The 21,355-nt window shown below is 46.2% G+C and overlaps 1 protein-coding gene across 1 annotated transcript in view; it reads left to right on the top strand.

The window, feature by feature from the left end:
• Positions 1–21,132, top strand: part of GALNT12 (polypeptide N-acetylgalactosaminyltransferase 12) — a 38,863-nt gene extending 17,731 nt beyond the window's left edge. Inside the window, exons 3-10 of the mRNA XM_061200201.1 lie at positions 999–1,188; positions 3,958–4,143; positions 6,918–7,035; positions 8,421–8,597; positions 10,680–10,811; positions 12,733–12,846; positions 17,869–18,015; positions 20,006–21,132. Of these exons, the coding sequence (XP_061056184.1) occupies positions 999–1,188; positions 3,958–4,143; positions 6,918–7,035; positions 8,421–8,597; positions 10,680–10,811; positions 12,733–12,846; positions 17,869–18,015; positions 20,006–20,146 (1,205 nt within the window). The 3' untranslated portion in view covers positions 20,147–21,132. The remainder of the gene's footprint in view (positions 1–998; positions 1,189–3,957; positions 4,144–6,917; positions 7,036–8,420; positions 8,598–10,679; positions 10,812–12,732; positions 12,847–17,868; positions 18,016–20,005) is intronic.
• Positions 21,133–21,355: the final 223 nt, after the last annotated feature.

Here is a 21,355-nt window from a genome sequence, read left to right as displayed (position 1 = left end):
CACCTACCCATCGAGAGGCATGAATCGGGGCCTCTAGTCCCAGAGCCTGTGTGTGGAGTTGGGAGTCCTGGGGCCAGCTCTAGCTGTGGGCACGTCCTTTCAACTCTTAAGGACTCATTTCCTCTCTTACAAAATGGGATAAGCATGTCCTCCTGACAAATTTTGGATTTGTTTAACAAGGATGGGCAGCTCTAGAAGAAAGCTCTGAAGGCAGCGTTAAGCCTGTAGACTCGAGCCAGAGTCCCTGGGTTCACATCATGGCTCCTCAGCTCACTTGTCTGGGACCTCGGCACGTCACTTAGCCTCTCTGGCATCAATGTTCTCATTCATAAAATGGGGACAGTAGTAGTACTTACCTCATAGGGTTGTTATAAGACTCAAATGAGTTATATGAATCACTTGGACTGTAATTAGCACAGTAGGCTTCCTCATGTTGGCTGCCATTATTATTATTATTACTGTGTCAACTGAAATGTGCTTCTGAGAAAATGTGTTAACGTAATTGTATTATAAATAAAATTTATGTTAATATAATTCCATATAAATTAAAATTTTATGATGTATTGCATAATTAACATAAATGAACAAAGTTTATATTAACACGATTTTTTGGAAAAATCGTGGTTGGATGGTTCTTGTGCTTCTTATTTAAATGTTCACAAGTCAAGGTAATTTTGGGAGGTAATAGCTTTATTGAGATGCATCCACATGACACATTCATTCATTTCAGGAGTACAGTTCAATGTGCGTGTGTTTTGAGCAGGAGCGTTTGGGGGTTCTGAAATCCTCCACCCCAGCCTCCCTGGCCTTCAGGGGCTTCCAGCCTCCCTGGCCTTCAGGGGCTTCCAGCCTTGGTTCCAGGTGCGGTGAGGACGTCCCTGGTGCAGAGCAAAGGAGGCTCGTGTCTACTTAGTCTTCTTTTGGGGACAGGGAGGCCCTGGAAGGACGCGGCTGGGGATGTGTGGCGGTGACCCTCGGTGTCCCGCTTGCCTTCCCAGAGCACCTGAAGGAACGCCTGGTCTCCGAGCTGGCCAGGCTGCCCAAGGTCCGCCTGATCCGCGCCAACAAGAGGGAGGGCCTGGTGCGGGCACGGCTGCTGGGGGCTTCCGCGGCCAAGGGCGACGTGCTGACCTTCCTGGACTGCCACTGCGAGTGCCACGAAGGGTGGCTGGAGCCGCTGCTGCAGAGGTGCGTGGACTGTCCATGGGGGGGCGGGGGTGGGGGGGGCCCTGACCAAACTGGCATGAGAGGCAGGGGCGCTGGGCTCGGATGCTCCTTGGGCAAAGCCTCTGTCCCTGGGCGTGGTAACAGTCCCTACCTCCTGGGGCTGTGGACGCCGTTAAATGACTTAATACATGGACAGTGCTTAGAACATGCCAGCATGTGGGAGGTCCTAGATGAGTGTTTGCTTTCATTACTGCTTATTATACACGTTTATTGTAGAAAACTTAGTATGATCAACCAAGAAAAAAATATGGTCAATCACACAGAATTGCACTCCTGGAGGGTATACATTTTGGTGTATTTCCTTCAAGCTGGGCTGACTTATTCATTACACGCAGTACCTACAATGCCTACGGCCCACCCATGGAACTTTAAGGGACCCCCCCAAAAATTTTTTTTGTTAATTTCTTTTAAAATCAGAATGGAAAATGAATATCATAATAATGAATATATAATAATGAATCTAGCCTGGATTGTTTGTCTTTTTACCAATATAGTCATAAAATATTGTTTTAATATATTTTTTAGAGTCATGAAAGTATAAATATGGCTGTGTCTTCAAGGATATTTCCCCTGCTGTCCCACAGTCTCTTACACTCACCCTCCCACCTGCCCCTGGGCCTACTTTTGTTCTCTTCTCTTCTCTCTTTCCCTTTCCATCCTACTGATTCTGCATCAGGAGCTGAGCTGGCAAGCCCAGAGCTCCTCTGGGTGGGAGAGGAAAGTCTGGGGGTGTCTCTGTTTGGTCCCCTCCCTGTGGAGTGGGTGAAGGGCTGGGGGATCAGAGTCTGTGCATTTGGAAAACTGCTTTCCCTTGGCATCCAACGCTTGGTTGTCAGGGTCTGTTTGGAAGAGCTAGGGACACCCTCGCCTCTCTTCCTGCATGAGACCGAGCTCTGCTCTGCCACTTCCTGCTGTCCCGGTCCTTTGCTGCCTCATTCTCCCCCCCAGCTCTGGTGAGCTTCACCCGCAGAAAGGACTCAGGGTTCCTCAGGCCAGTGATGGACTCTGAGATTACTTAGGACATAGTGACAGCTAGGTGCTCACTCTGGAACCTGGACTAGTGAGTTCGCCCTTCCCCCCGTCCCCCACTGTGCATACAGAGGGCTGCCTCTAGGCCTGTCTAAAGTCATGGTAGGGGCACTTTTCCCCTTCAGCTGATTTATTAATGCCATCTAGAATTCCGCTTCACTCCGTCCCACCCTTTGGAGAGAGCGAGGCAGCATTCCCCATAATCACGTCCTTGCTCCATACCTGGAGACAAAGGGATTCTCCCCTGGTTACCCTTTAGAAATAACTGGGGAACCTTAAAAACTCCTGGACTATTTGGATCTGAATCTCTGGGGTGGATCCTGGCTTTCTGGATGTTTCAGAAGCTCCCTGAAGACTTGAGGGTGCACCAGAGTTGAGACACTGGAGTGTAGACTGTCCCTCAGGTGGTCCCAACCAGGCACAGTAACCCCTTTCCTCCAGGGGCTTTTGGAAGTGGAAGATGTTTTTGGTTGTCACATCAACTGGGTAGTGCTCCTGGCATTTTATAAGCTGCTGTTGATATCTGGGGCAGAACCATTCTTTGCTGTGTAGGGCTGGACTGCACACTGCAGGATGTTTGGCATCCCTGGTCCCTGGCTCACAAGATGCCAGGACACAGTACCCAGTAACCACTGCTACTGGGCCTGCACGTTCTCTAACCATGATTTAGAATTCTTTACTCCAGTGCAGGATCCCCCCGTTTTTCCCTTTCTTGTAAAAATTAGACTACCCATGGTTCCAACCAGCTGGACTGCAAGTCACAAGTTTATGATTTATAGATCTCAAATTCTAGAGAACTGCCCCCAGAATGTAACCCAGAGAAATCTAGTGTTCATACATGGTTCAGTCTCAGTTCATGTTTCCTGGTGTGCTGTCAAATGCAAAGAAACACAGTCTGGAAGCCTGCTGAAGGATGGCTGGGCTTGTAAGAATGATTGTGGAGAGAACTGCTGAAGACTACGCACAGGCTGATGCTTGCAAAAGGAAATTATCACATTTTGCACTACGTGTAACATTTAATAATAAAAAAGGTTAAAAGAAAAATATAGCAGTAGTTCCGGGTTCTCTGCCAGCCTCTTACAAACATTCCCGTAGAGAGTCCACATTAACCTATGAGTAGGTATATTTTTCCAGTGTAACCCATGAGGCAACAGACTCTAAGTGGTTAGGTGACAATGCTAATGTTACACAGCAAATAAGAGGCAGGATTAAAATTTATTTTCTAACTCCAAAGCAGACGTTTTGGTCTGGGTGCATCTCTGTTCATAGGGAGATAATTATTTCTTGACTTGAAGATGTTTCATTTTAATTAAATGAAGAAATCTCTTGCAGTCTTGAGAAACTGAAAATGTGCTTTCCATTTTAAAATTTAGCTTTAATTTTGACATCATGACTTTCATAGAGGGATTCAAATTTAACCAGAATATCCCTAGATGGAATCAGAATATTAAAGCTATGGGACTTTTCATACCAGGGCCAGAGTCCTAGCTCCCTGCCTCCCCCCACCGCCCAGCAGCCCCCTTTTGCTCACCTGCCTGGGCTGACTTGGCTGTAGACTCCTGGAATAAGAGAAGCAGGCCTTTCTCAGACAGGTGTTCCTCCTTCTAGTGGAAGGCTAAGGAGAATTAATTCTCAGGTTTCCTAGTTGTCCTCCTGCTGCCTGTACACAATGGAGCAACGGGCTGTTCTGACTGTTTTCAGGATCCATGAAAAGGAGTTGGCAGTGGTGTGCCCTGTGATCGATGTGATCGACTGGAACACCTTCGAGTACCTGGGGAACGCTGGGGAGCCCCAGATTGGCGGTTTCGACTGGAGGCTGGTGTTCACGTGGCACGTGGTTCCCGAGAGGGAGAGGATCCGCATGCGGTCCCCCATCGATGTCATCAGGTCAGGGGTTGACTTCTCTGAGCGTGCCTTCTCTGAGCATGCATCTGGCCAACTTGGCAGTGAAGGCCCTCAGGAGGGATGGTTAGCTGTTGCCTCTCCTTTCTTTTTCCAGAGTATTTGTTTACTTTTATTAAAAATCATTGCTATATATGTGGATTTTATATTGGTGTATATATATATATTTTTTTTTAATTTATTTTAAAAATTGTGGTGAAATATGTATAACATAAAGTTTACCATTTTAACCATTTTTTAAATGCACAATTCACTAGCATCAGGCACATTCACAGTATTGTAGAACCATCACCTCTACATATTTCCAGAACTTTTTCATCAACCTAAATAGAAACTCTATACCTGTTAAGCAATAATTCCCTTTCCTCCCCTCCTCCAGCCCCCGGTAACTTCTACTCTACTTTCCATCTCTATGGATTTCCCTATTTTATGTACATCATATAAGTAGAATCACACAATATTTATCCTTTTGTGTCTGGCTTCTTTTCCTTAACAAAGTATTTTCAAGGTCCTTCTAGAACTTCATTCCTTTTAATGGCTGAATAATATTCCATTGTGTATGCATCCACATTTTATTTATCCATCTGTCTGTTGATGGACACTTGGGTTATTTCCACTTTTTGGTTATTGTAAATAATGCTGCTGTGAATAGCGGTACACTATTATCTGTTTGAGTGCCTGTTTTCAGTTCCCGGGGGTATATACCTAGGACTGGACTTGCTATGGTAATTCCATGGCTAATATTTTGAGGACACACTGTCAGGCTCCTTCTGAGCTGAGGGGATGAGTAGACCTGGGGGTACAGGGGCCAACTTTGGCCAGTGGGTGAGCCTGGGTCTGAGAAGAGAAGGCTCAAGCGGTGCTGGGTTGCCCTCATTCTTGAGGTGTTGAAGTCATAGTCTGGCTTCTTCCTCTCCTTCCAAGTTTAGCACCAAATGGGAGACAGATGTGGGAGTCAGGCCGGTGGAGGTCGGACTTCAGCTTTATCACTGGGGTATTGACCCAGAAGTGGTGTTGTAGATCTGCACCCATGTTTGACAGCTGGCCTTCTGAATCCTTCCACCTGAGTCCAGACCTTGAGATGACCCAGTGCTGGCTGGAGAGGAACGACTGTGGAGACGGTGTTGAGAGACAGGGCTGGAGAGGTGAATGGGGCCAAGTCATATCCAGCCTTGAAGGCCAAGGAAAGGGGTTTGGACTTTACTTTGGGTGTTCAGAAGCCACTGAAGGGATTTGAGCTGGAAGTGACCTTATTTAGCCTGTTGCATTCTTTAAAGTCTGTGCTGGATGCCACATGATGGGGGTGGGGGCCTGGAGGGGGTGGAGCTGCAGGTAGGGGCACCACTGGAAGGCGTTGCAGTCTTCCAGCTCAGAGATGATGGTGCAGGAGAAGATGGAGGGACATGGTGGACTCCAGAGACTTTGTGGTGGGAAAATTGGGAGGAATTGAATGGGAATGAGGGGAGGAGGACTCGAGGATGACATGTAGGCTTCTGTGGGAGCCCTGAGGGGCGGCATCCTGCCCAACCCCTCATTTAGCAGGTTTGGAAACTGAGGCACCAAGTAGGAAGGATCACATCAAGGGTCACATATGCAGCCTGTGATGCTGACACGAACTGCCCCCCCATACACACGCACACACGCACGCACACACGCACATGCTCGGGGACATTGTGGCCAGCTATCCTTCCCCTCCCGTAATATCCCTGGGCCTCAGTTTTCTCACTTGTGAAATAGGTATGAACATATCCACCCTACCTATTTCCTAGCCTTTAGGATGAACACACATGAAAATGCTTTGTAGCCTAGAACCTCCTCTTCCATAGTCTTGCTGTCCTGTTCTCATTGGCCCAGAGCTTGGAGTGCAGGAAAAGCCAATACTTTGTCAAGGCCCGGAAGCACTACTGGAGGACCTTAAAATTTTGAACTGTTAGGCTCTTCATGTTATATATTTCCCCATTTTTAAATTTATTCCTCTGCATCCCTGTGGTGTGTTGACCCTATAGCTTTCTGCGGGGGTAGGATGGAAGCCTTGGGCCATTTCTGAAACCAGTGCCGTCTCCTAGATGAACCCGGCAGGGAGAAAACAGGGCTGGCTGAGGCAGCAGGCCAGAGCTGGCCGTGTGGGTCCTGGAGGGGAGGCCATTCCAGCAGGAGAGGCTCAAGCCCTTGGGGAGCTTTAAGATGCCAGAGTGGCCTCTACTGGCCCCTAAAGGACATCTGTGAGGGCTGCACTGTGACTGCATGAGCAAGGCCACCGCACCCTTACTCCTGCCACCCTCTGAGAACCTGGTCTCTCTCTGCTCATCTCTCCTTGTTGTCTGTGCTCCTAGAAGTACAAGGGTTTCTCTCACCCTTAGGCCTTTGCTCATGCCCCTGTCTTCTCGGAGGACCATTCCATTCCTTTTCTTGGCTCACTCCCCTTTGTGCTGCAGACCGTGCCTCCTCTGAGAAACTTAGCCCTACACGCCCCTCTCCGCATCTCATGGCTGCTTCTGCATTCCCGCTGGGCCCTAGGTTGGCCTTAGTCATCCCACACCTTGCTCTGTGCTTGCCTGGTGAGATGTCTGCGAGCTTCCCCAGGGCAGGGGCTATGGGACACGTCTGTGCCTCCAGCCCAGTTCAGCACCAGGCACAGAGCGTGAACTCAGGGTATGCTTATATGGATGAATGGACTCCAGGCTTATGGTGAGAAGGGATTCAACTAACTGTGATGGTTTCCTGCTGCTTACCTTGAATTATGATTCACACGCTTTTAGGTCTCCAACCATGGCTGGTGGGCTGTTTTCCGTGAGTAAGAAATATTTTGAATACCTGGGGTCTTATGATACAGGAATGGAAGTTTGGGGCGGAGAAAACCTCGAATTCTCCTTTAGAGTAAGTATTCCAGTCTTCTGTTTGGACTCATTCTTAACCTGTTCTCTTTCTCTCTGGGAAGGATGTATTTGCTAGGAGAGCCTGGCGGACTTTTTCTCCATATTGGCAGTTTATCCAACGATCCTCAAAGATGACAGTGGCACACATATCCTGTAATCACGCCTGTCTTCTTGTGTAAACTTTTAAAAAAATACACTTTTAATAGATTTGGGGCTGGAAAGGGTCTTGCAAGTCTCACCTAGTTCTTTCCTCTCACTCCACAAAGGGGAGAGACAGAGGCCGGAGGCGGGTAGTGACTGGCTGAAGGTCACTCAAAGAGTGCATGGCAGAGACTGGACCAAAACACAGGTCTCTGCCTCCTGATCCCATGTTTTGGAGCCTTGATTTGCTTGACTGCTTGATAAAGTAGCCTCTTTATTTGGCACAGTGACTTTCAAACTTTGACACATAGAAGAATTGTTAGGGAAACTTGTTAAAAATGCAGATTAACAGGCATGGTCTCTGGAAAGTCAGATTTGATAGATTTACGGTAGGGACTGGGAATCTGCCTTTTGTAATGAGCCCATCTATTGATTCTGCTGTATGTGATCCACAGATGCCCCTTTGGGAAATCCCAAGCATTTGGGTGGATTTTCTAGTTAACTGAATCTTGCATTTTAAGTATCAAAACCTTATGTCGATGTTCGTGCTTTTAAATGGAAAATTTAAAACTTTACAAATATTTTATATGGTTTCCTGCTTTAAAAGAGTTAATAAACAAGGCTTTGACTCTCCACTGAGGACTCACACCCCCCCCATTATAAGCACCAGATGCTATCCTTGGTCATACATCCAGGGGACAATGGGGTATTCACAGCCGTTTGCCCCAGCATGAAAAGGCTCCAGATGACCCCACCTGCTGAGTTTTGGGGTGTGCTTTTAATGGTCTTTCTACCTCTTCCCCAGGTGTCAGGCTGCTCTGTCTGCCTCTAGAAGCTCTTCCTGTCCCCCTTCCAAACCTCTCTTCTTACTTGCTGCTTTCCTATCTTCTGTGGCTAGGAGACCAGGTAATCAGCCTGTGCTTTACATAATAAGTAAGTAAGTAAGTTCCTAGCGAGGTCCACTGTGGGTGCTCCTAGGAGTCAAGCGCATGAGCCTTAGTGCATGGACTTCGGGGTCTGGATTCCGATGGCTTAGTTGTCTTTGGGGCTGCTTTCTTGCTCTTTGACTGCATCCTGTGTCCTGAGTATGCTGGGGGAGTGGCCCCCTGCCCCATGGAGGGTGAGGCCTTGGCAGTGTTCACTATGACCTCCGTGTGTCCAGTCTCCTTGCTCTGGGCGTTGTGGACCTGCAGCTGACTTCCCGCTCACTCCCCACCCCACACCTCCTCCCCGCTCTGTGTACAGATCTGGCAGTGCGGGGGGACCCTGGAGACACACCCGTGTTCGCACGTTGGCCACGTTTTCCCCAGGCAAGCTCCCTACTCCCGCAACAAGGCTCTGGCCAACAGTGTCCGCGCAGCTGAAGTGTGGATGGATGAATTTAAAGAGCTCTACTACCATCGCAACCCCCAGGCCCGCTTGGTGAGTTCCCCGGCCTACCCACGCTCCATCTGGCTGCATCCGAACAATAGCAGCTAATTCTGTCCTCCTACCATAGTAGATCTAGTTCCAGAAATAGAGAGGAAATTGGGTGCTCATGACACTTGTATGGGAAAACTTTATTCCTTCACTTACAATAACAACAGACAGTTGATTCTCACTATTCGCAGTAGTTAATGCTCCATACAGTCACTGCAGTCACTGAATTTGGAACCAACTACTGAGCCATTGCTCGTGGGGGAAGTACAGGGTTAGATTCCCGCAAACCTCTCGCAGGTGAACATTTTTGTCGATCGATCAATACATAACTTGGTTTTATGTGTGTTTCTGTTTAAATAATTTATTTAATATACACTGTTGATTGGCTACATTGAACTCACGCCCAAGTGAAGCTCATACAATGCACCTATTTTCTCCCTCCAGCACATCATAGCCTTCTTGCACTAGGAACACTGGACAGCACTTCAGCGCTACGCTTGGGGGCCATTTAAAACAGTGAAATCACCAACACAATGCAGAACAATCTGAAAACCATGCCACTAAATAGACCATGAACAGGACACTTGCTTTCAGGACAAGAGCTGAGATGTGACCTCAGCTGGGAACGTGCACGTTGGGTGACTGTCATGTTTGAGAATGACTGAAAGCATGAAGACACCACAAGTGTTGATTTTGGGGTTACAAATACATTTTAGCAAAGAGCCCCACTGCCTCTGACAGGCCACCTCTGCACACCCCAGGACAGGGTTCCCACTTACCTGTGTTCACATAACTAAGGGGCCACGTGGCAAGACAAGAAGGTCTGCCCCAAGACCTCTTTCCTGGCCACTTGATGAAACTCTCTTCTTGTGAATCCTTATAGCAGCCCTTCAGGGTAGCTCTGAAATTTTCATTTTATAGGTGAGAACACTGAAGCTCAGAGAGAGTGATTTAAGGAACTTGCCCAAGGCCTCATAGCTGATGCGGGTAGAACTGGGTCCACCCCAGTGGACCTCTTTCTGCTCTGCGAAACCCTCGGGACCCTCACCCTGACCTCCCCTTTGGTCTCTCTCTGCCTCTGGGCTCCAGGGTCATTGTATCCTCTCTCTTGCCCAGGGCTGCAGGGTAGAAACATCTGCTTTTCCCTGTCACCCAGTCTGAAACCCACAGATCCCTCTTCCTGATGGTTCCCAAAGAATAATATGTTAGAAAGAGGGGCACTGCATGCACCTTTTGTCTGAATGACCAGTGGCCATGTGTTGAAATGGATATTTGGTTGAAAATGAGGGCATAGTGACTCTCATCAAAGAATGAACTTCTGGGAAATAAGGAGAAATTTGAAATTTTATTCAAATGTTTTTCCTTATCATTACCATTTTGTTAAATGTTTAACTTGTCAAATTTTAATAGTTTAACGTCATAATGCAGGGACAGTCATATCTTTGCGCTCAGCATTGCTCTTGTGGTTGCACATTTGCTGTGCTAAATAAATGCGTGCTTTATTTAATTATTCAAAAGTTCTTAATCATGGTTTTGTCCATAAAACTAAACTTCTACCAGTATTTATTATTGCAGCATTTTGCTCTTACTATCCGAAGAATATATTTAGACTTCAATAGATTGGGCATATAAGGTTTTCATTCATAATTACCTCTAGAATACTTACCTATGTTTGGAAGTGAGTGTTCAGGTATCAGTGGTGAATCAGAACATTATAGCATACGTGTGCTACTGACTTGTTCCTGGTCTATGATCACACGCTCATGGATGACACATGGGACCAGGGATGCTGGTGCAGCCCCAGAATTCAGCTCCCTGTTGCATCTGCAGGTGCTTTGTGTTCTTCCTTCCTGTACCTGGCCACACCTCCCTGCAGTGAGAGCACCTGGGGGTGTCATTGTTTGTGCAGCAGTCTCTCCTACTAAGGTGCTGCAACTATGTCTGAGGCCGTTCCTTATCCTCTGTGCCCCGTGCAGGCTACGCACACAATAGGTGCTCAATAAAAGCTTACTGAGTGAGTGAGAGAGGGGCTTTGATAGGAAGCACAGTGGCCTGCAGGGGCTCACCGTTTTGTCATTTTCTCAGGAACCCTTTGGGGATGTGACAGAGAGGAGGCAGCTCCGTGCAAAGCTCCAGTGTAAGGACTTCAAGTGGTTCTTGAATACCGTGTATCCAGAACTGCACGTGCCTGAGGACAGGCCTGGCTTCTTCGGGATGGTGAGCAAGGTGGGCCCATGCTGGGCAGGGTGCTCCTGGCCTCCAGGTCTGATTGACGAACCCTGTGAAAGAAAGACCCCTTCATGGCGACAGCTGGCCTCTCCCACACCCCTCCCCCCTTTTCATCCACTGTCCTTCCTTCTCCCCTTGAGTCTCTGGGCCTCAAGTCCAGAATGTCAGCACTGGAAGCATCTCAGAAATGGTGAGTACAGCCTCCTAGTTTACAGATGGAAACTGAGGCTTGGGAACTTGGTGTTCCCAAGTCCTATTTTTTTATACTAACTCCTATCACATGACTTCAAGTCTCAATAACTGGACCAGTTACTAATTCCCAACTCAGGGATCCACAAAAGCAGTAGTAGGGAAGGAGAGTCACTTGTGTTATTTCAAAAAACCTAAAAGAAATGTTGTTGGGATGAGGTCAACTAAAATGTCCAGCACCTTTGGCTTTTGCTTGAAACTCCACCAACTTAGGGAGGCCTCCTCTTCTGTGTTGTGTTCATCAGAAGAGCTGTGTTCCATTCTGGAAGTCTTGATAAATACAAAGCAGGGTATTGGTGTGTTCATTTCAGTTAGCATTATGAAAATGTTCAAACATACAGAAATGCAGAGAGAGTGGTGTAATGAACCCTGTCCCTGAGATTCTACAATTACCAAGATTTTGCCTCTCTTGCTTTCCCTCTTCTCTGCTCCACCCTCCCACTGACAGTGTGATACTGAATGAGGTTTAAGATTTCTTGCAGCTCTATTTATTTATAAAATATATTTCACTAAGGAGGTGTAGTCAAACATACTATGCTCTAAAGTCATTCAAAATCATTCTCTATGTCTATCACCAACTTGATATAGTTAGCTTAATCAATCTGTTTTAATCTTTAGGGGTTTCTCCTTTATTTTCTTCTCTTTTAGTTTTTTTTGTAGTTTCTTTGGTAGACCACATCTTTTGAACATAGAGAGCTGATTTGAGGTTGAGGTTCTTTGGTGGTCAAGAGTGGGGACAACTTGGCTTAATGACATTTGAGTTCTTCTAAATATAAGATGCTCTGATTATTCACATCTCCTGTTCCCAGGTTCCTTCACAAGCAAAGGGACATCAAGAACATGCTGGTCTGTGTTTTATGAGCTAGTGGATTGTGGATTCTTCTTTCTATATGGCTGGGTCTTATCCTCAGGACCAGGCTAGTCAAAGGTGGACAAGGGCCAGGGCAAGAGTGGGGTTCAGAAGGAGGTTCTTTAAACTCTCCAGAAAGGGATTTGCAAGATGTTTGAGTCTTTCTCTGGAGGCTCCTGGAAGGGAGGAAGGAGCATGGAACCTCCCATGGTTTTTTGCTCTTAGAATGGTTAAAGGGATTTAGATCCAAAAGTACCTTAGAGATGACATTAGATTAGGCAATGTTGAGTGATGGAGAGAGTACTGGACTTGGAGTCTGAGGTCCTGGATTCAAGACTCAGGTATCTCCGCTTACCTGTTGTGTGACTTTGTGTGTGAATCATTGGCTCTGTATTATGCTGTTCCTGTAATCTACAATGATGGACTTCTGATTTTTGGAATGCCGAGTCTCTCAATTGGGGTGTCCTTTGCAGATGCGCAATAGCAGGAGCTCCTTGGTACATACGCAAGGTGACAATCCAGCTGTGTTTGGCCTAGTGCCGCAATAAGGCTGCACTAATGAGACATGAAGTGGTATGAGCTCTCAGGCCATAAAGAGTTCATCTCTCTGCTCCTCAGGTTTATCATCTTAAAATGGAGGTTATGATTCCTGCCTGTGGTAGAGAATGGGAAAACACTTTTAAAACTAGAAATGGCAGGGGCTCTTAGCAATGAGTCCAGTTCTTGAGGCAGCCACTCCTCTTACTCCATTTACCCGCCCTCACAGCCTTAGGTGGAATCTGGACTAAAACACCTTTATGTTTTGTTTAGCTCCAGAACAAAGGACTAAAAGATTACTGCTTTGACTATAACCCTCCCAATGAACACCAGATCACAGGACATCAGGTCATTCTGTACCACTGTCATGGGATGGGTCAGAACCAGGTAGGTGCTGCTTCTTTAATAGATTAACATTCTCAAGCTCTGGGACAATGGACAATGGGACGCTCAGTGCTCAAGGGATCATTGGTGTGGGCCTTTAAAGAGGGAGATGAGGGGAAATCTGTGTGTTTTTAAAGCATTAAATATGTGACTTTTTTTATTATAAAGGTAATATATACTCATCACAGAACATTTGGGAAATATAAAAAGTAGAAGCAAGTAGTAAATGACAGGACCCAGAGCGACCACCATTATAATTAAGATATATTTACTTCCCATGTCTTTTTTTTTTTTTAATTTATTTATTTATTTTTAGCTGCGCTGGGTCTTCGTTGCTGTGCGCAGGCTTCCTCTAGTTGCGGTGAGCGGGAGCTACTCTTCATTGCGGTGCGCGGGCTTCTCGTTGCGGTGGCTTCTCTTGTTCGGAGCACGGGCTCTAGGCGCACGGGCTCAGTAGTTGTGGCACGCGGGCTCAGTAGTTGTGGCTCACAGGCTCTAGAGCGCAGGCTCAGTAGTTGTGGCACACGGGCTTAGTTGCTCTACGGCATGTGGGATCTTCCTGGACCAGGGCTCGAACCCATGTCCCCTGCATTGGCAGGTGGATTCTTAACCTCTGTAACACCAGGGAAGTCCCCCCATGTCTTTTAATGCATGACCTTGGTATTATGTATTTTAAATAGTTGTTATAATGTCTACATGTTTTATAGTCTCTTATTTCCATTACTTAATCATACTTTACTTGTGTTGTTAGACACCCTTTGAGAATATCGTTCCTAACGGCCCCTTGATATTCCTTTGTGTGGCTATATTAATTACTGTTGAGGTAACTGATTCCCTCCCTCTCTGTTTTTGTGACTATAAATAACCCTGCCACTGACATCTTTGGTCAGAAAAAAAAAAAGAGGGAAAAAACACCAACAGATCTGCATTTCAGATGACTTACTCAATTAATTCTTTTTTTCTTTACATCTTTATTGGAGTGTAATTGCTTTACAATGATATGTTAGTTTCTGCTTTACAACAAAGTGAATCAGCTATACATATACATATATCCCCATATCTCCTCCCTCTTGCGTCTCCCTCCCACCCTCCCTATCCCACCCCTCTAGGTGGTCACAAAGCACTGAGCTGATCTCCCTGTGTTATGTGGCTGCTTCCCACTAGCTATCTGCTTTACAGTTGGTAGTGTATATATGTCCATGCCACTCTCTCACTTCGTCCCAGCTTACCCTCCCCCCTCCCCATGTCCTCAAGTCCATTCTCTACAGTTGTGTCTTTATTCCTGTCCTGCCCCTAGGTTCTTCAGAACCATTTTTTTTTTTCATATATATGTGTTAGCATACGGTATTTGTTTCTTGTATTTTCTCCATTCTGTTTCCACGATTTTGGATCATCTTTACTATCATTACTCTGAATTATTTTTCAGGTAGAAAAACTTTCTTCTTGAAAGTTTTTTCAGGAAAGTAGACTGCCTGTTGCCTCTTCATTTGTTAGGTCTGGTGGGTTTTTACCTTGCTCCTTCATCTGCTGTGTGTTTCTCTGTCTTCTCATTTTGCTTAACTTACTGTGTTTGGGGTCTCCTTTTCGTAGGCTGCAGGTCCGTAGTTCCCATTGTTTTTGGTGTCTGCCCCCAGTGGCTAAGGTTGGTTCAGTGGGTTGTGTTGGCTTCCTGGTGGAGGGGACTGGTACCTGTGTTCTGGAGGATGAGGCTGGATCTTGTCTTTCTGTTGGGCAGGACCACGTCCGGTGGTGTGTTTTGGGGTGTCTGTGACCTTATTATGATTTTAGGCAGCCTCTCTGCTAATGGGTGGGGTTGTGTTCCTGTCTTGCTAGTTGTTTGGCATGGGGTGTCCAGCACTGTAGCTTGCTGGTCATTGAGTGGAGCTGGGTCTTAGCATTGAGATGGAGATCTCTGGGAGAGCTTTCGCCGTTTGATATTATGTGGAGCTGGGAGGTCTCTGGTGGACCAATGTCCTGAACTCGGCTCTCCCACCTCAGAGGCACAGGCCTGACACCTGGCCGGAGCCCCAAGACCCTGTCAACCACACGGCTCAGAAGAAAAGGGAGAAAAAAAGAAAGAAAGAAAGAAAAAAATAAGATAAAATTAAAAGTTATTAAAATAAAAAATAAAAAAAATTATTAAAAATAAAAAATTAAAGAGTAATTTAAAAAAAGAAAGAAAGAAGAGAGCAACCAACCAAAAAACAAATCCACCAATGATAACAAGCGCTAAAAACTCTACAAAAAAAAACCAAGAAACAAAAAACGGACAGACAGAACCTTAGGACAAATGGTAAAAGCAAACCTATATAGACAATATCACACAAGGAAGCATACACATATACACTCACAAAAAGAGAAAAAGGAAAAAAAATATGTATATCTATATATTAAAAAAAAAGAAAGGAAGAGAGCAACCAAATCAATAAACAAATCTACCAATGATACTAAACTCTAAATACTAAACTAAGATAAACATAAAACCAGAAACAAATTAGATGCAGAAAGCAAACCCCAAGTCTACAGTTGCTCCCAAAGTCCACCCCCCTCAATTTTGGGATGATTCGTGTGTATTCAGGTATTCCAGAGATGCAGGGTACATCAAGTTGATTGTGGAGGTTTAATCTGCTGCTCCTGAGGCTGCTGGGAGGAATTTCCTTTTCTCTTCTTTGTTCGCACAGCTCCTGGGGTTCAGCTTTGGATGTGGCCCCGCGTCTGTGTGTAGGTCGCCTGAGGCCATCTGTTCTTCGCTCAGACAGGACGGGGTTAAAGGAGCAGCTGATTAGGGGGCTCTGGCTCACTCAGGCCGGGGGGAGGGAGGGGTACGGATGCGGGGCGAGCCTGCGGCAACAGAGGCCAGAATGACGTTGCAATAGCCTAAGGCGCGCCGTGTGTTCTCCCGGGGAAGTTGTCCCTGGATCTCGGGACCCTGGCAGAGGCGGGCTGCACGGGCTCCCGGGAGGGGCGGTGTGGAGAGTGACCTGTGCTTGCACACAGGCTTCTTGGTGGCTGCAGCAGCAGCCTTAGTGTTTCATGCCCGTCTCTGGTGTCCGCGCTGATAGCCACGGCTCGCGCCCGTCTCTGGAGCTCGTTTAGGCCGTGCTCTGAATCCCCTCTCCTCGCACACCCCGAAACAATGGTCTCTTGCCTCTTAGGCAGTTCCAGACATTTTCCCGGACTCCCTCCTGGCTAGCTGTGGCACACTAGCCCCCTTCAGGCTGTGTTCAGGCAGCCAACCCCAGTCCTCTCCCTGGGATCCGACCTCTGAAGCCCGAGCCTCAACTCCCAGCCCCTGCCCGTCCCAGCGGGTGAGCAGACAAGCCTCTCGGGCTGGTGAGTGCTGGTCGGCACCGATCCTCTGTGTGGGAATCTCTCCACTTTGCCCTCCGCACCCCTGTTGCTGCGCTCTCCTCCGTGGCTCCGAAGCTTCTCCCCCACCCCACCCCTGTCTCCGCCAGTAAAGGGTCTTCCTAATGCGTGGAAACTTCTCCTCCTTCACAGCTCCGTCCGAGAAGTGCAGGCCCCGTCCCTATTCTTTTGTCTCTGTTTTTTCTTTTTTCTTTTGCCCTACCCGGGTGCGTGGGGAGTTTCTTGCCTTTTGGGACGTCTGAGGTCTTCTGCTAGCATTTAGTAGGTGTTCTGTAGGAGTTGTTCCACATGTAGATGTATTTCTGATGTATTTGTGGGGAGGAAGGTGATCGCCACGTCTTACTCCTCCGCCATCTTGAAGGTCTCTCCAGAATTAATTCTTAAATGAAATTATAGGATTTGATGTGTAGTGCCACATTGCAAAGCGGTTTTTAGAGCAGTTTCATCAGTCAGGGCCCAGGTAGATCTGTCTGGGTTAAGTGCTGAACTGCAAGCTGGGCAGGGGAGCAAGACCTGGAAGTTCTGAGGACCATAACAGGACCCTGGCCCGGGAAGCAGGCAAACCCGCCAGGGCGGGCCCAGGGGAGGATGCTGGAGAGAGCGAAGCATTGGTTCTGGACCTTCAAAGCCTTGCTGTCCTAAGTAAGGTGTCAGACACTGGAGACGAGGAGTGGGCATTCAAGTTTTCCTCCAACCTGGAGTCACCCCAATTCCATTTGAATATTATGCCCCATTATGGTCAACAGTAAGCTTTCATAATTCAGACCCCTACAACCTTAAAATTTTCAGGTTCTTCAACCCCCTTTAGAATAGCACTCCTCAAAGGTGTCCCCACCTGGTACCATCAGCATCACCTGAGAGCTTAGAAATGCAGATTCTCAGACCCATCCCATCCCTCCCCAACCCATCTCTTGTCTTGACCAGCTTTCAGGGAGATTTGTTTGAGAAGCAGTGCTCCATATGCCTTAAGAACAGTCACCTGTGTCAGAATCTCCTGGAAGCAAGGGGATGGATCAGGGTGGATGGGTGGCTGCGTGTCTTGTTAGAAGTGTAAAAGTGCAGCTTCCTAGGCCCCATCTCACACAGAAGGAATCCTCATTCCCTCTTTGGGAGTGGGACCTGGAATCAGCATTTTTCCTAGGCACACTAGGGTAGGAAAACCATTGCTCTGAAGAACAAGTCCTCCTGTTAGCAGTCCTGTTGCCTGCTTGTGCACAGAACTTTATAGTCTCCAAGGCATGGTTGCCTCCATTATATTTTGGGGGAAGAAGGAGGAAAGGAAAGGAGAGGAAGTGGCTGATCAAGGTCACAGAGAGCCCCTGAGTGCTGGGACCGGTCCATCTTCTTTCCTGCCGTTCTGCAACAGCCCGGGGATAGGCACAGCGGGTGTGGGGTGACCCAGGAACCAGCCCCGCCCTCACAATCTAGCAAACGAGAAGGGCATGGGAAAGGGCCCCTCCATTCATGCTTGCTAAGCACCCCTCCAGAGGTGCACGTGGTGCTCCGGGGACACAGGCTGGTGTTGGTGGGTGAGGGGAGAAGGCTGGATCCCAGCACCCATGCCCTGGTGACCCCAGGTTCTCATCCCTCTTTCTAAAGACTTCCCTCTTTGCACATCAGAGGGTAACTGGCACATGTTGGCCGCCCTGTTTCTAGTTTTTCGAGTACACGTCGCAGAATGAAATACGCTATAACACCCACCAGCCAGAAGGCTGCGTGGCGGTGGAGGCCGGAATGGATGTTCTCATCATGCATCTTTGCGAGGGAGCCACCCCAGAGGATCAGAAGTTCATCTTGCAGGAGGTAAGGGAGCTGTCTCACACCTTCCTTGCTGTCACTCCTGGTCCCATGGGCTGCAGAGGGGAGTCTGGAGGTAAAGCGAGTCCCTAGAATGTCTCCGGGATGTGGCCCCTATAGGAGACCAGGAACTTCACAGTGACCCCAAGGGATCCCATGGCATCCAGCACCGATAGCACTTTCCTTCTTTCCTCACTGTCCACTCCCTTTCAGTCTTCCTGACCTCCTTACACTTTGAGCTGCGACTGGCTGGAATGGGAAGAGGCGCTGTCCCCGATGCGTTCAGAGATCATGTGGGGTTCAAACGAGAGAAACAAATTGCCAAGTGTAAGGACATGAGGTTAGATCCAAGTAGAAGCCACTCCGTTGTCTAAGTCTCATTTTTCCGAGCTCTAAAGTGGGGACAGTAATCACAGCCTTGTCTACCTCTAGTGAGTAGATGTATGGCCAGAAAGTCTTTGGAAGCTGTAAAGCTCTATAGACATTAATTGTTACTTGTATAATAACCAAGAAAACCTCTCTGATGGAATTGGTTCTCTATCAGAAGAGCCATTGTTGATTTGGAACTGGTGTTATTTCACGCCTGAAAGGCACTACCTCTACCATGTTTGCAGTAAGCCCGTGGTGGGACTCATACATCAGTCATCTCCAAAGACTCACTAAAAAAGCACTTGAGGGAATAAATCCAAAGAAAATAATTCAAAAGAAAGAATTAGTTCACTTTTATCTCAATGGAAAGCTTTCATTCCCAGCCTGGCCCCAGAGATAGAAAGATTCATCTATACTACTTATAAGTGGATTAATTCTAAGTATAATTAGAAGTTGGAATATGCTTTCCTGTAGAAAGTGTTATGATTAGCAATGAAATTTGAAGGTTTCCTGGAAAAGCCAGGCACCATAGTGCTGTCTATGTGATATAAAAAATAATAGGGAAAAATATTTTTGTAAACTCCAAAAGTTTTGTCCTTCCCTTCTTTCTTCCAACTGGAAGCCATTGTAAGCCCTCAAAGAAGAGTAGTGCAAGATAGAAATCATGAAATTGGTTTGAAATGTCGTTAAAATTTTACCTTAAAAATCTTTAATTTCAGTGACCATTTAAGCAAGTTTCTTTAGAAGGGTGGGAGGAGGGAAGTTTTAACTATTTATTTGCACATTATTCTAAAGGCAACTTATGAGCACCTTTAAGGGCTTTCCAGATTAATATTGCTGAGATTCTTTTGCATCTAATTTTATTTCCAAGGGTTCTGTTTCCCTGGAACAGGTATGCCACTTGTTCTGCCCTTTTGCTGCTCAACCATGATGAAGTTCCTTGGGGCTGTACAGCTTACACCAGAGAGAGACAGAGGGAAGAAAATAAACTCCAGAACTTGGGGAGAGACTTGCCGAGTTAACTCAGCAACAGTTGGGGAAAGAAGAAATGGGAGAGGCGTTAGAGAGGGTCATTGTCCTTCGGGGTTTGGGAATTGGCATAGTTTGCAGAACCCGCTTCCTCTCTGGTGACCTGTCCCCTCACCCAGCTGGTCTGTGGCTGAGCTGGGACTAAAGCCAAGTTTCCTGATTCTCCACTTAAATACATAGGAGAAAGAGACTACCAGAGATGGAATTAGTTGACCTAAGAGAAGTGGAAGAGATTAATAAAGGATCTTTGGTCCTGGTTACCCTGAAGGAAAAGAACATCAGTAAGGGTGAGATATAGGGTCTGACCGATCCCAGAACGGCCAGCAGGTGGCACCATCGGCCCTGCCGGTAGAGTCAAGGACCCCATGAAGAGCTCCGGGGAGAGACAAGCATGACATACGTTTCTACAAGCCTGGCCCTCTCTATGCCCAGACAGTCATGGGCTGCCTTCATACCTGCAGACACTCATTACTCAATAAATATTTCTGAAATAATAAAAATCACCCTGAGCACTTAACAACACATTTTAAGGAAAAGATACTTTCTGAGGAATTGCTTATAATAATCTTGAACACCCAATGTCTATTATCTTTTGTAGGATGGTTCTTTATTTCATGTACAGTCCAAGAAATGTGTTCAGGCTGAGAGGAAGGAATTGAGCGACAGTTTTGTACCACTCTTACGAGACTGTACCAACTCAGATCATCAGAAATGGTTCTTCAAGGAACACATGGTATGAAATGTCACTGTACTACGGAGCCCATCTAGAGGAGATGGGGGGAGCCCCTGGACTCCGTGTTTAACAGACTTACCTAAGCACAGAGACAGACACACCAAAAACTTGGCTGCTCTTCTTTTCATAAGGAAATCATTTTGTGATTTGTGAAAGTGATGTTGGCTTTAATAAAAATGTGAATAAGCTTTGTACTGATTTTGAAAACTTTAAAATTGTTCCCAAATACCCTGTTTTCAAAGGGTAGTCATAAAATGTTAACTCTAGGTATTCAGAGAATTAAAAGCTTTAACTATTTTTCTATCAAGATGTATATTCTGCGGTCATGTCTTTTTATTCCCCTTAGCAAAAAGGTAAATATTTTATTTTGGTATTTGAAAGGATTCCCAGGTATGAAGATGTTTGCATGGAAATTAGACTCATGCAATGTACTTTGCATAAATTGATAATACCTCAAACATTGGGTTAGATTTTTCTCATTGTAGATAGGTGGACACTGGAACATTATATTGATTCCTTCAGGTCATTGAGATAATCTAGATTTATTTAATAAAGAATGCTACTTGGTTATGTGTTGCTGTCATAGTCAAAACTTTATGTTAGTCAAAGAGGACTCACCAAAGCTGAAACTTCAAGGGAACAATTTGATGTACTGGGCTAATGTAAACTTCAACTGCACAGAGTGGACTTCTGACAATGCCTAGCTATGGGATGGCTGGCTACTTTTAGTAATTACCACAATGCCTTTAAAACATGTTGATATCATTTTTAATTTTTATCACACATTAGTGTCAGAGAAATGTAATGCTGTATGTGAAATTCAGTTTTCAGATTTGTTCATTAATAATATTTGGTCATTTCAATCCATGTTAGATTTTGTGCCGCAGCAGCTGTTGCAGTTTCTCTTCATAATTCTGATTTGTGAACGATCCCAGATCTACTTCTGAGATCTTGTCAACTTGATGAAGTCAATATGAGTGATTTTTTTAAAAAAAGCAAGAACATTGCCAATCTTTGTTTTTGCAGTCAGTCAGATGTGAGAGATGACACATGTCTTCAATTGATTAAAAAGCATCAAATTTTGTCTCAGGCTCTTTTTTACACATTCCCCTCTGAGGGATGCAGTTTAACAATTAGCCAGGAACAAATCCAGTTGACCTGGCTTGGATCAATCTGATGCATCTTAACCGCTCTGAACTTCAGTTTCTTCATCTG

Source organism: Eubalaena glacialis, chromosome 9 (genome assembly GCF_028564815.1).
Source record: "Eubalaena glacialis isolate mEubGla1 chromosome 9, mEubGla1.1.hap2.+ XY, whole genome shotgun sequence".
Lineage (NCBI taxonomy): Eukaryota > Metazoa > Chordata > Mammalia > Artiodactyla > Balaenidae > Eubalaena > Eubalaena glacialis.
The sequence above is the reverse complement of the archived record's forward strand: the minus strand, read 5'-3'. Positions and strand labels throughout refer to the sequence as shown.